The 14984-nt window shown below is 45.6% G+C and overlaps 1 protein-coding gene across 16 annotated transcripts in view; it reads left to right on the top strand.

The window, feature by feature from the left end:
- Window positions 1-492: 492 nt before the first annotated feature.
- The window catches only part of RBFOX2 (RNA binding fox-1 homolog 2), a 275113-nt gene continuing 260621 nt past the window's right edge, over window positions 493-14984 (top strand). For 4 of the 16 annotated variants that reach the window (XM_075937871.2, XM_075937873.2, XM_075937917.2 and 1 more), the window contains exon 1: window positions 499-935. In XM_075937871.2, the coding sequence (XP_075793986.2) occupies window positions 753-935 (183 nt within the window). In that variant the 5' untranslated portion in view covers window positions 499-752. Of the gene's footprint in view, window positions 936-14984 lie in introns of all 16 variants that reach the window. The other 12 variants (XR_012906290.2, XM_075937949.2, XM_075937862.2 and 9 more) reach the window with 6 other exon arrangements.

Genomic DNA, 14984 nt, shown 5'->3' on the forward strand with positions numbered 1-14984 from the left:
AGCCCCAGAAAGCTCATGTGAGAAGAGAGAGCGGCCCGATTGTGGCTGCACAGCGCTGCCAGCAGGCATGCCAACACTCCACCTGCCAGTGAATAAGCGGGCACGCACTGGGGGCGCCTGTTTCTCATACCTAGAGCCCGACGTGCAGCAGACAAGCCAGGAGGTGAAAAGGCGTCGCGTTTAATGCTCCCCTCACCACCGGGCAGCTAAGGCAGGCGCGGATCCGCTCGAGTGAGCGGGGGCAGGGAGCACCAAGCACAGCAGGGCGCGCGTGCCCGGGCTGGGGACGCAAGAGCCCCTCCCCTTCCCACCCGCTCTCCTTCTCCGGGCAGTCAGGCTCCAAGTACCCACCACCCCGCGCGTGGCCCCGCCCTCCCTGATTCCCGAAGGTTGCCGAGGCCCCGCCCCTCCCTGATTCCCGAAGGTTGCCGAGCGGGGTCGCGCTGCCTCGGCTCCCTAGCTGGCGTGTCCGGAGATAGCCGAGGAGCTCCGGCCCCTCCCCTCCCCCCGTCCCCGGCTGCTGCCGCCACCGCCTCCTCCCCTGTGGCCGGCCCGAGTCAGTGCCCAGTAGGTTGGTGGAGCGGCCGCTGCGGGACGGACTCTGCTGCTCCCGCGACGCGCTCTCTCGTCCCGCCGGCCCCGGGCCCGCAGCGCCACCGGGCGATCGCGCCAGGCGGGGACCCTCTCGCCCGTGTGCGGCTGCGGCGGCGGCTCCCCCAGGGGACGCGGGGCGGCCGGGGGGTCGGGCTCGGATGGCGGAGGGGACCCAGCCCCAGCAGCAGCAGCAACAGCTCGTCCCCGGCGGCGAAGCCCCCCGGGGCGTGAAGCGGGAGCCGGAGCTGGAGCAGCCCATGCCCGGAGGGGACGGCGCCGAGGCTGGCCACAGCAAGCGGCTGAGGACGGAGGCGGAGGCGGGCGGCGGCGGCGGCATGCAGGTAGCGGGGCCCCGGGCCCAGCGGGCAGGCTGCGCTGGGGGGCCGCGACCGGGGGGCGGTGTAGACTGGGGGGCGTCCCCCCCCCGCGCCGCCTGCGGACACGTAGCCGGGATGTGGGGCGCCGAGACCCTCGCTTCGAGGAGCGGTGGGGTCCGCGGGGCTGGGGGGAGCAGGGGCGCCGGGCCGCGGGGAGCGGCGCGAAAAGGGGAAAGCGGCTGGCCAGGTAGCGACCCAGCGGGAGGGTTGAGAGCAGCTCTGGAGCAGCGGGGCGCTGGCCTACGGGGATGGGGCAGTCTCCTGCGGCCGTAGGCTGAGATCGGAGCGGGATGTGGGATTTATTTGGGGGGGGGGGTCAATTCCCCACCCGCAGCTTGGTGGTCCCATTGGTAGCAGAAATGAAGCCCGTGTTCCGAGAGGGGTTTTCGTCCTTCCTTGTCCCAGCGCCGAGCAAATCCACGAAGTTACTGTTTCTAAGGGGAAGACCGTGCTAATTCTGGAGAATGACCCTGAGGATTTCAGCTGTTTGATCAAAAGGACCGTTTTTAAGCTGTTGTATTTGCCAGTACTTTCTTAAATCACGTGGCTTATTTTTTTTTAATTAAAATTCCTTTAAAAACAAATTCTGCAATTTTTTCACTTGGTTGTGTCCCGCCACCCAGTTGACGATTGTAAGGGTCTCCTCAGTAATGGAGAAACTGATGGGGCAATACAAGAGGTATTATGAAACTGACCACATACAAAGTGATTTTAAATGCTCAGTGTAAAACTGAAGTAAAAATAGGTGGTTTTTGCTAATTGATTTAATAGTAATCTGAGGTATTATAATTAGTGAAGGTATACAGTATTCAGACTGTCTTTTACTGTTCTGTTCGCCAATTTATTAAAAAAGCACAATCTTGAAAATAGATCATTCTGCCCCGTATTTTGTTTTTTTAAGCACTGACTTTTCCTGTTAAAGGTGTAGTAATGCCTAAAATGACAAAGAATGTTGTAGCATTGTTGGTGTTCAGCATGGGGACTGCCCTTCTTTAACATCTTTTCTTTTCCCAGATTACTATGTCTGTTGCACTGACTGGATGCCTATTTCTCTCTTGGGTACCCCAGACTGGTGACAGCTGCTTATTGTGCATTTCCTTTACTGCTTTTTCTTGTTATTTCTTCAGTATTATTCCCCCATTCATTAAAAATGGGAAAAAGAAGAACTCCTATTTTCTATAGTTTACAGCGTGGTAAGAAGCATCATGTGGTTGAAGTATTAAGAGTATGGAGCCAGAGGTGTCTTGGATATCATGAGTGAACAAGGAGGATCTGGTCTGTAACCTTAGAACCTGCTCTCCTATAGATACAGATGGGCATCAGTTTATGAATTCATATGGGCACATGTCATATCAATATACTATTTTAATTTACTGAGAGTACATTTCTTCTCCTGGCAGTTTTGATCCTATTTGTTCTTCACTGGGCCTTTCACTCCCCCATGGCTGAATATCTCCCTCTGATTGTAGCTTCTGTGTACAGTATCAGAGTCTGTGTAATGGCAGTGCTGCCTTGGGAGATGCTATGGATGGGAGTGGCAAAGGCAAATGGTTCGGCCATCGTGCATATGTTTTACAGATTAATGACACTTAGTCGGATCATGCTCTTGTATGCTTGTAAATAACAACTAGTTTGGAGGTGCAACTGTTAAACGAAAGAGAGGGTATTATGGAGTGTATTTATTTTTCTCTCTGGCTGTATTTTACACAGTGTTTTTCTGCTAGAGGTAAGCAGTTGGTCTCAGTGCTTCTTTCTGCTGTTTCTTGCACTGAATGTGCTGGAGCTCTTTGAAAACAATGAGATTAATTCATCGTGTGGTTTCTACTTTCACTCCTGCTTGGGTTTGTGGTTCTTAATAGTCTCTGAAGGGAGGGACATTTGTGTCCCATGGAAGTGTTTCCCCCACTATGTTGCATTAGTCTGGCGCTCTCCTGTGTGTGGCCCTTCCTGGTTGTTTTCTCTGCCACATCCCTCCCACTTCCCATGTTCCACCACACATCCCTCTTTCTCACCCCATTATATCAAAAGAAAGTCATATAGCACTTCAAAGACTAACAAGATGGTTTATTAGGTGATGAGCTTTCGTGGGGCAAACCCACCTCTTCAGATCATATCAATTGAACTTGATTTGGGACATCATGTATTCAGTTTCCAATGCCACTTTATCCTCCCAGGCTGCCAGGAAACACACGCTTCCCGCTTTTTCCCTGATTGCAATATTTTTCCTTGTGTAAAGGTGTGAAGTGTGAATTAGATTATGCATTATACAGAGGCAGCAGCATGCAGGGGAAAGTGGCTCCATGGGAGCCAGTATGCGCAGGGAGCTGGCTTAAAGCTGGCTTCCCCGTGCTGCTTTGCCCCCCACGGTGCTGCCTTTGATACGTGTGTATAAACGTGCATGTTAACTGATGAGCCCAGGCTCGTCAGCTAACTGTATATACGATTACACTCTTACATCCCTAATAACTACAATGCCTTAATGTAAAAATTAGGGCTGTCAATTGACATGTATTAATGCCTTCAATTAAGGCAGGACAGGATTAATGCATTCATTTTTTTAACACGTTAATTGCAGACGTTAATGCTGCGCTGCCCCTTTGAAGTGCCATTCGGCACTTCAAAGGGGCAGTGCAAGCCGAGCCGGGGATCAGCTGGAGTCTCCAGCTGATCCTAGACTCCGAATGCGCTGCCTCTTGGAAATGCTTCCATGGTGCTTCCAAGGGGCAGCGCTGCATGGAGCCTGGGGTCAACTGGGGAGTCCTGCTGATCCTGGGCTCCATGCAGCGCTGCCCCGTTCATTTCAAAGGGGAAGGCACACAAGATTAATTGCGTGATTAATCGTGATTACATTTTTTAATCACTTGACAGCCCTAGTAAAAATTTGATACTTGATTGTCCATCACGAGAGAGAGTGGCTAGATACTTTTAACATTTGAAGTCACTCATTTTTGAGCATATCCTCAGTATCTAAACTGGGCATGATGTTTGCAAAAGTTATTAATTGTACATATACTGGATTTTATAATTTTCAAAGGTTTTATGGAAGCTAGAAATAATGTGCAACTAGTGACCATACTTTGCAGCTCCTGCAGGTCTTTTACATTCTCTAGTTACTATTCCAGAAGTACTAATCTTTGTAGCTGCTGTCTTCAAAACTTTGAGAGTCTGTGCTTGTGGACCATGTATGAGGGGGTCCTGAACTGCCATATTTATCACAATTTCCTTTATGCTAAAGCATTATGTATTAATGTCAGCATTAAGTAGAGAGAGAATCAGAATAAGGAAGAAGAGTGTAATGTAATAAATCAACTCTCAATTACTGAAAAATCTTAACTCTTCAATAAACCTAATGATGCTTTTTTGTCTGTGAATATATGATTTAAAAACTAGGTCACAAAGAGAGACTCAAGATAGTAACTGGATAGTGAGAAGCTAAAGCTGGGGACAAAGTATGCATTAGGTGCTAATGTAACCCCTAAGTATATTGAGTTTCTTATTCTTCACTCTCACTCAGCTCTGGCTCTAGCAGACAGCTTACACAGTTAGGGTTTCATTATCTAATCTATCTCTGATCAGCCTGGATAAGCCCTGTTTGGCCGATGCTGATCTTGTTAGTAGGGTGGTGTAAAGCTGGTTGAGCTGGGATTGGGACAAATCGGATCATAGCTGGTATCTGAATCCAGGACATATTTCTGTTAATCAGGATGTGGGAGGGGGAAGGAATTAGACATAGCAGCAGAAGGTCCAACATAAGCTGCTTTGATCTAACTCTCTGTGGACTGTAAGTGACAGATGTGCTATGCTGGGCCAGTAATGTGTACTGGGAGGGTTTGAATGCATTTGCAAACTTTTTAAACAGAGTCCCAAGTGCATTGTTGCTTCATCTATTAACCATTTCAATATTGCAGTGTAAGAATTCAACTTTCTTTTTCTGGGGGTTTTGCTGCTCCAAAGAGATGATTCATTGGTTCACTTGAACTAATCTCTCTGAAGTTGCTTTTGAAAATGCTTGATCCACTACTTCTCCAAGAGGTTGCCTGTTGTACTAATTGAAGGAAGAGTGCCACTGAGACCAGCACGATTTTATTTCTGTGTGGAGGAGCAAATTGGGGCATTGAGGTGGGAAGTGTTCACTCTTTCTCCTTCTTCAGCAGAAAATGGGGGTGGGGTGGGGGGAAAAATGGAACTGAAAAAAATTCATAATGGAAAACATTGAATTGGAGGTGTACACCCTTTAAAAGAAGGCCAGAGAACTCACAGGTTCTTGGCCACCGCTGGAGAAAATGTCCAAGTGATCGTTTTCTGAAAGGTTGAATTACTCAACCACACTGCCTTTTGTGTTTTCTTTTTTACTTGGAGGTAGCTTTCTATCTAAACTTGCCTTGTTTAGTGGACTAAAATATTTTTGCTTCTGTGAGTGATGGTGCTAGTGCGATGTATCCGCTAGTAAAGTGTTGGAGACTTTATTTTCCAGCACTGCTCTTTTGGGAATGTCCCATATGTCACATGCATTCAGTATCTCTGTGAGGCACATGAATGGAATTGTCTGTTGTCAACTATAAATCGTAACTGGGCATTAATGGAACTTTGAGTAAGGTGTGTGCAAGGCAGGCCATTGCTGTTTTCCTTGCTAATGATGCCTTTTCTCCTTCTTGCCATTTGTGCATCTCTGCTAAGACTGGGTTGGATTCTGCAAGGAAGAGAGTGAACTGGGACAGTAATAGGCAGGAAGATTGGTTGATCCACCTTTTGTGGTATGACTGCATCTCTAGGAAGCTGGCTGGTTGCCAGATCCCCCTAACAAACTCGTACAAAAAGAAGCAGATGCTTTAAGTAGAATACTGTAGATTAGAAGGTCCACACTGGACTTGGGCTTTTCTCTTTTTTGACACTTAGTGGCCATCACCATATGAATGATACCAGGAATGTAGAATATTCTGTGGTAGAACTGAGCTTCATTTTCTGTATTAATCCCGGTCTGAGATTCTGTGAGGGATGTCAAGGAGGTTTAACTGGGAAACTGTGGGTTTACAGTTTTTGGATGGGGACAGGCACATTTATGCTGAAGGCACAAAAACTGCCCTCTCATTCATAATTATTTCTTTGTTCACTTTTACTCTCTGGGTTTTTTTAGAATCTTTATATGGATGCTATAGTTGTCTCATAGGTGAAACCTGGGAAGGTTTTATATTTTCCCCATGTTTAAAGGGAACCTTTAGGAACAAATTGAATGTTGTGACTGGTAGTGAAGTTGGGAGCTCTTTGTATCTGGCTCTCTCCCTCCTGAATTCAGGAAGATAGGAAAACCCAGGGTAAATCAGATTGATGCAGTAGAACACCAAGAGAGTCTGTCAGTATTTCCCTGGATTTTAGAGGTGTGTATTGAAAGGGAATAATCTGAATGCAAATCTAGAAGCTAAATCAAGGTCTGGTCCTTCTGGATGCTGTTTCCTTTCCATAGAAGGATGGGTGCTTTATGAACATTTATTTAATTAATTACAGTATTCCCAATTAGTAACAGTTGAATGCTTGCATTTCTGAGAAATCCTGGGATCTTCTTGGCCATTTTGAGACCTTCGTTGTACACCTAGCTAATGAAGTTCACAAACAGGATAGCACAATGTGATCTCTCCCTCCCAGCTTCCCCTGTCACAGGTACTTTGTGTTATTTCCAGTGATTTTATTTGCAGAACCTCCATTCTACCTTATCTTTGAGCTCACACCTCAGTTTTCATAGTTGTTGAGAAAAAGGCACTAGTCACTTGAGGACTGTGGGAATTCAGGCTTCGTATATCACTCCAGTCTCTCTCTGTGGATGTATTTACACTGAGAATTTTCCCATTGTTGGTCTAACAGTAGTGAAAACATCAGTGTACATGACGTGCCAATGACACAGCTGAAAAAAGTGCCAATGCCTCTAGTGATTCTACTGTTTCTAGTACTGCTGGAGTCAGACTGGTGCTGGACTATTGGAGGGAGAGGAGAGAAAAAATTTTCAGTATAGACTGCCATTTACTCAACTGGTGAGTCTCATAAAGATTGAATTGTCGTGTATAACTCGGTGTAAAATAAGAGCAAAAGGTCAGAGAAGAGATTAGCAGGTGCAGTGGGTGGCATGGCAACCTCATGTTTAATTTCCCCATTTGAAATATTAATTGACTGCATTTGTGTCTGTATAAAAGCCTCTTCTGTGTTATTACAACTAAGGGATCAGAGGAGCATCCAGAAGTAAAGTGAGAGAGGCAATTTGAGGTAACCAGTTCCAGTTCATTGAAGCATTCTGTTGATCTACATTTTACAGTGGTTTTGAGGTGACTCGGAGTGTACCTGTCATGAGATAATCCCACAGTTTAGGGATTAGAGCCACTTGGCTGAGTTTTAGGCCTTAACTCCCTCTGCTTTACTATTAATTTCATTTTGTTCACAATCATTTTGAATTCATGAAAAATGCTCCATTGAAAGATGTGCATCAGCTGTTTATATGTGTGTTTTTTCTCAAAACACCTTTTTCTCCCTTTGTATCAGTTTTGCAGATACACACAAATTTCTATCCTTGCGGCTATTTTGAATTAGCCTATTGCAAGCTTTGCTACACCCTGGGTTTTACTTATCAGTCTGTTGTTTGATCATTCTGTAATGTGGATTTCCACTTCTGTGCTGTCTCCAAATTTTTCAGCAGAAGTTTGTGAACAATCACAATACCATTCTCATCCGCCTTATCAAGCAGACATAGGATATTTAGTGAATGCCACCAAAGTGGCTCTGTTGTTGGACTGGCATGGAACAGGACAGTAGCGGTATGGGAAGATACAGTGTGTTCAAGTGGCTTAACATTGTGTTAAATCAGAGGACGTTGTGGAAGAGGTTCCTAGTTTACTTTGTGAGGAATGATATCTAGATTTGAACATGAGCCTCCTATAGGGTGGTGCAAAGAAAGCACTTCTGGCTTCTGCTGGCTCAGTCACTGAGGTCACGTCTACACAGCAGGGCTAAAGCCGAAATAAGCTATGCAACTTCAGCTCTGTCAATTGCATAGATTAAGTCAGTATAGCTTATTTTGGCTTTCGGCGCTGTCTACACAGCAGAAAGTCCGAGGTAGAGCACTCTTCCTCTGACTTCCTTTACTCCTCGTAAAATGAGGGTTACAGGAGTTGGAGTAAGAAGCTCCTCCAGCTCGACATTATTTCGACATGTTGAAATAACTGCTTGCTGTGTAGATGCAGACTATGTTATTTTGGAATAATGCTGCTGTGTAGACATAGCCCGAGAGACTGGGACCCTATCCAGTATACTAGCACTTCTTGGTAATCTGGGGTGTGTGGGAATGGGATGTTTCCAATCCCTGTGAGTTAGGATGTGTGGAACTCAGACTTCTGCTTGGATGGGTCTTCTCCTACAGCAAGCTAATGGCCCCTTCCCCACTCCTTGCTAACCAGTGTGATTGATTGTGTGTGTCCCTGTTGCTTCTGCCAAGGGAGAATTCTTTTCACGGGATAATTGGATGCATTCTTCCAGGGACATGGATTAGACGTGTACAGTTTGTTTTCCTTTATGGCTGTATTTTTTTTGCCTGATCATAATTGCCTCTGCTGTAACAAAAATACTGTTTAATGCAAAGATGGGAAGAACCTGTACTATTCAAAAGCAGGGGGTTGGATGCTTTTGAAAGCTTTCCCCTCCCTCTGTTTGTGGCTAAAACCCTAGCAGAGGAGCTAAAGAAATGATCTAAATGTAGTGTTGCTGTGTTGAGAAGGCTAGTTCCATGCCCCCAGAAGGGGCAGGACTGGGGGCAGCTAATCCTCAGTGCCACCTAGACTGCGGCATATACCTCCCCTCAGAGCTTCATGGAGCACACAGCAGCGACTGGAGCCCCAAACCCCTTTGAATTACCCAGCCTTAAGGCAACTGTCCCCCCCCCCCCCCGGTTGGTGGGCCTGGTTGTGAATATCACATTATTCTCCCTAAAGGCTCTTGAGATCCTGGGATTGAGCTCCAGCTCAGACTCCTTTCAAGGCCTGGAATGCATTCTGTTAGCTTCAGGATTTCTTGCAAGGCTTTTCCTAAGCTGTTATTTTGGAAGAATTTTGCAGCTATCTGGAGTAGTTGCCACTGTTAGGGGTGATGCACTGGGGTGAAATCCCACCACGGCCTCACATAAGTCTTAATATAATCTAGTGTTGTGTGTAATAGCAAGAAGCAGTAATTGGGACCACAGATATATCATTTGATGCCTGCAGTTGTAGTTTCCTCTCTGAGGGAGGTGGGAACGAAGCTTTTTCTATATACTGTATATTCCATAGACTACTGAAGCTTCAGCACTATTCTCTAGATTCGTGTGTCTCAACCTTTACAGGCAATTGTATCTCTCTCAGGAGTCTTTGTCTTGTGGACCCTGAAGCTACACCTCACTTATTATGTCTGCTTTTTTTAAGCAAGTAGTTACTTTTACAGAAAATGTGCTTACTTTTCATTTTTAACATAAATCAATTGGAATATAAATATTGTACTTACATTTCAAAGTGTAGTATATAGAGCAGTATAAACAAGTCATTGTATAATGACGAGTAGTCCTGTAGCACCTTAGATACTAACCAAAATACATATCTTTTGGTTAGTCTCTAAAGTGTCATAGGACTGCTTGTTTTTAAAGTTACGAACTCACACAGCTACCCCTCTGAAAGTCATTGCATGAAATGTTAATGTGTACTGAAGTCGCTAGTGCTTTTCATGTAGCCTGTTGTAAAACTAGACAAATATCTAGGTGAGTTGAGGTATCCCCTGGAAGACCTCTGTACCCCCAGGGGCATGTCTATCCCCTGATTGAGAACCACTGCTGTAGATCAGTATTATCTCAAAAAAGGTACTGCTGATGGGGTCTCCCTTCCCAAGTCAGCCGGTGTGTGGATTCTTTGATTTCTTCTGCCGCCTTTTTAGTTCTGAGTGAAAGCTTCATGCTCTTTGGTGAGAATGGAGGTTGTTCCATAGCCACCTCTCCTTTCTTCTAGGTATTGGGGGATTCTCTACGAAATTCATTCTGTGTGTGACACTCCCACAGGATTCTGGGCTCAGAGTGAAGAAGACTTTTTTTGTTAACTTTAACTACAAGCATTTGCAGCTTCTGCCAAGCCAGTGAGTGAGAGTCTGAGGCTCTAACACAAGTGCTCATACCCCTGGGAGATCTGGGATGTTTGAGAGAGAATTCCCAGTACATGATGGTCCTGGAAATGTGGGACTAGAGCTTGAACTTGTGTCTCCTAGACAGAACACCCACTAATCCAGACCTGAGCACTTGTAGGAATTTGAGGAAATCTCCATTATCATAACACATTGGCTCCAGCAGTGTGGGATTGTGTGAAGTAAGCAGCAAGATAATTCATTTGTTTTGAAACTGTTGTAATGGAGCACAGATGCATACAAACATGTGTTTATGGCTTGGCTGCTGAGTCCCGTAAATGTCTTACTAAAGAAAAACATGATGTGGGCATTCTGCCATTGTAGCAGGGTTTTTGAATGCAGTATGTTAACAGAAAGTTAAAATTGCAAAGTCAAAAACACAGAAGTTAAATACTGCAAGAATGGTGATTGCCTTTGCAATCTTAATTCAGTTCCCTTGTGTATGCATCATGGTACAGTTTTAATTACATGATCACATACTATTTGGCCAGCATTCACTGGGACCCATAACCTGTGCCAGTGAATTCAGTGGGATTTGACACCGACTAAAATGGGTGCAAGATCAAATCTTTAATGGGTAGCTATTCAGTATTTCTTTTTTTTGAATTCCAATCATCCATTGTGTGGCCTCATGTATTATTTAGTGCACACCATCCAAACCTTGCGCTGAATACTGAATTATTAATTTCCTCATGGGAATTTCTACAGGACTAGTCTCTATAGTATCTGAATATTTCACAGATATTAATGATCTGATCATCACAGCAATTCTTCTATGGTAGGGGGTATTGTTATTCCCACTTTACAGATGGCAAATTGAAGCTCAGAGAGATTGTCAGAAGTGTCAACTAAATTTGGGAGTCCACTTTGGGACCTCTATAGCATGATTTTTTCAGAGCACTTAGCGGTTTTATATATTCTGTGCACACCTCTAAGCAGCTGCACTTATAGTTGTGTGTTTTCTGTTCTGTGCTTCTGCAGATCAGAGCACCCTGTGGCTATGTCTAAACTGTGACCTTTTTCCGGAAAAAGATATGCAAATAGCGAACCACAATTTGTGTACTTTTTCTGCTTTTTTTTTTTTGGAAGAGGCTTTTCCAACATCTGGCCTGTCTACATGGGGCCAAATGTGGGAAAAACCTTCTCTTTCTGAAGAGCCCTTATTCCTCATAAAATGAGGAATACAGGGCTTCGAAAGAATGCGCCCGCTTTTTCGGAAACTGTTCTGAAAAGGCGGACACGTTCCCTGGATGTGGCAGAATTTTTCCAGGATACTAGAGGTATCCCGGAAAAAGTCTGTAGTGTAGACGTAGCCTGTGTCTCAAATTCGTCACCTCAAAAATTAAGAATTCACAATTAGAGATTACCTGTGAAAAATTTGGTTTGAGTGACTTGCCTAGCATCACACACAAACTTTGTGCCCAAGGTAGGGACAGAATTTGTTTCTCAAGGGCAGCATTCACACACCCAAAGCACAAAATCATCTTTTCTTTTCCTGAAATCCCCTGCCTCATTCATCACTCACCTTCTGCAACAAACAAGATTCTTATAGATGATGACCTCAGTCATGTACAAACCATTGTCTGAGCACTCTCCATCTTGTGCACTGAATGAGGCAGGGATACCAAAATGAGGCAAAAAGTAATATGTGATCATGTCATTCACAATTGTATAACACATGCATAAGAGGGCTGAACTAAGAATTCTTGACTTTGCAACTTCAAAAATTCTGCATTAGAAATGTTTTAATGTAATTCTGTAACCCTTTTCAAAAAAGAAGACCAAAAAACAATTTGTCATGTGGAAACTTGCTGGACCTTCCTCACCTCTGATGTTGGGCACTTTAGATCAACAGCAAAAACGTCTGCTGCTTGAGCCAACATAACTAAGTGGTAGTCTCTGTCAGTGGTTCTCAAACGTTTTTTTCCGCAGGTCACTTGAAAATCGCTGAGGGTCTCGGTGGACCATGTAATGATCTTTCCAAATGTTGTTTGTACCATTAGCTAACTATTGTAAAGCACTTTGGATAAAAGCACTATATAAAAAAACCCTTAATAATAATCAATGCTTTTTTGTTTTACACAATAAAGCACACAAATCATATTTTAATGTCAGTAGAGGTCTCTCACCTGCCATGGCAATCTCAGAACTGAGGCTGGGAAGGAGGGTCATCTCCTTCCACCCTCAGCCGCAGCCCTGGAGCTTTGGCCCCCACAACCTTGCACGTCCCAAATTCCTCTGCACTTGCTCTTCTCACTCTTCTGTCCCCCCGCCCCGCCTTTCTGTTTTCTCCACCTCACCCCACTGCTCCTTTCTACCTATTCCCTATTCTCCCCCCTCAAGCTATCACCTCACTTTACACGTGCGGGTCTGGGGTCCAGGGTCCAGACACCTAATTATTGGAGCCACGCCTCGTGGAAGGCCCTTCATTCTGTCATGTGTGGCAGCCCAGTTGCACATCTTAGGGGAAGCTATCAACAGATTACCTGAATGTTTCTCATTAGACCACTGATGATCTGTGGATCAGTTTGAGAACCTCTGCTCATTGTGGACCAGAGCCACTAGAGGGGGAGAAGAGAGAGACATGGTGCCAGTAGGTTTTACAGTTATTTGTTAACAGTAGAAATATGTTGATACTTGGGAAATCTCGATCTTGTTTCAGGTTCTGGAATACATGGTCGCTGATGGTTACATGCCCTTCTGTTCCTGTTCCCTAGCATGTATCAGTTACAGCCTGTCACTGCCTCCTTCCTGCTTCTCATCCCCTTCAGTTATAGCCAAGTTGCTTCCTCTTTCATCTCACTGCCTGGGTGCACAATTGAGTGATCAGGAAAGAGAGACTCCTTGGTCACAGTCCATTGGCCCAGCACCAAAGCAGTCCTGGATACCAGGAGACGCAGTTGCAGGGAGAGTCTTGCTTAGCCCCTATATTCCTGGGCTGGAGCTTGCTTAATGAAGACGTAGTCTTTGAAGAATTTAGTTGCCAGAAGCTAATAAGTGTCTGCTGAACTCAGATTTTCTGGAGGCTTATCATTTAGCCAAACTTAGGTGGATATTTGAGATGGCAAAATACACATTCCCGAAACAAGGGCAAGCCTCTACCTAATTTGAAGACTGTTCCAAATCAAGAAAGTCTACCAATTTTTTAAACATGGGAAAATACGTAGTTTCTTCCCAAATGTAATCCTAGAAAACGACTGAACAATTTTTGCTAAAATTTAAAAATTCTGAAGCAAACATCTAGCATGGAAATTTTCAGCCTGAACAGTTACATTTTGAGAGAGCCATAAGCACCTGAAAATAGGGTCTTATAATTAGGTTTAGCAGAACTTGATTTTTTTTTTGTAATTTGGCTTGCTAATGTCGACATTTCTAAGCATTTTATTTATTTGTATTTTAAATTCCCACAGCTGTGGGAAATTATGTGGTGGAATGGATCAATAATGGGGTCAGCCATTAAGTAATTACTGACAGTTGATTTGAGATTCAAAATGTTAAACTTTAAGCTTTATAACTACAGGTTGGACGTCTCTTATCTGGCACCATCAGGACCTGACTGGTTTCAAACCAGGGAATTTTCCAGACTCGAGAAAGTTCCCTGCCACAACCCCCAGCTACTGATTCCGTTAGCTGAAGGGAGGGTGAGGGAACTAGTTCCAGTCCCTGCCAGGCTACCTGCTGGGTTGCTGGATCTGCTGCTGCTGCCTCAGCTGTATTGCTTTCCTTGGACTGCTGGAGGCTGGCACTGGCTCTGGTTGGGCTGCTAGGAGCTGCCAAGTGCTCGGACTCCAGTCCCAGCCCCACGGCAGCCTGCGGGCTCTGGCCCTGCTTCCACGGGTTGCCCAGGGCTCTGGACACGACTCCGCATTGTCACTGGCTTGATCCTCTGCTGCCAGGGGCTGCTCCAACCCAGTCCCAGTGCTGCAAGCTATCAGGAGTAAGGATGTTGAGGACTAGTCGACTATCCAATGAGCAAATGCTTATTGGATAGTTGAGTTGACTAGTCGATCCCCCCCCCCCCTTGCTGCCTCTATCAGATAGAGGCAGCAAAGGGTGGGGAAGAGAGGGTACTTCAAAGCAGCAGCGCCTCACGGAGCCCGTACCGACTCTGTGTGGTGCTGCAGCTTTGTGTTTCAAAGGGGCAGCACTGCACAGCTGATCTAGGGCTCATCTGTGTGGCACTGCCCTTTTGGAATGCTGCCTTAGCATTTCAAAGGAGTGCAGCATGAAGTTGACCCCGGGCTCCATGTGGCACTGCCCCTTTGAAACACTGTGGCAGCATTTCAAAGGGGCAGCACTGCACACCTGAGCCCAGGCTCTGTGTGGCACTGCCTCTTTGAAATGCCGCCTCAGCGTTTCAAAGGGGGCAGCGCTGCGTGGAGCCTTGGGGTCAGCTCTGTGCGGCACTGCTTTGAAACATCGTTGTGGTGTTTGCATGGAGCTCAGGCTCAACTGGGGACTCCCCAGCTGATCCTGGGTTCCAGTGAAGTGAGCAGAGCCTCGGGTCAACTGAGGAGTCCCTAGCTGACCCCGGGTTCTGCGTAGTATTTCAAAGTGGCAGCACAGCATGGAGCCTAGGGTCAGTGGGGGACTCAGAGTCCCCCTCTTATCCCAGCCTCCATGAGGGTGTTTCTACTTTGAAATGCACAAGAGCCCTTGCTGGGGACTCTTGTACATTTCAAAGCTGGCATGCTGCTTGCAGCCCAGAGTCAGCAGGACTTCCCACTGGGACTTTTGTACATTTCAAAGGAGGAATGCAGAATTGCCTATCGACTGGTTGAGTAGTCAATGGAAATTCCATCAACCATTGATTATTCGATATTTAACATACATAATTGG

The sequence above is a fragment of the Pelodiscus sinensis genome, chromosome 1 (genome assembly GCF_052426305.1).
Source record: "Pelodiscus sinensis isolate ZL-2025 chromosome 1, ASM5242630v1, whole genome shotgun sequence".
Lineage (NCBI taxonomy): Eukaryota > Metazoa > Chordata > Testudines > Trionychidae > Pelodiscus > Pelodiscus sinensis.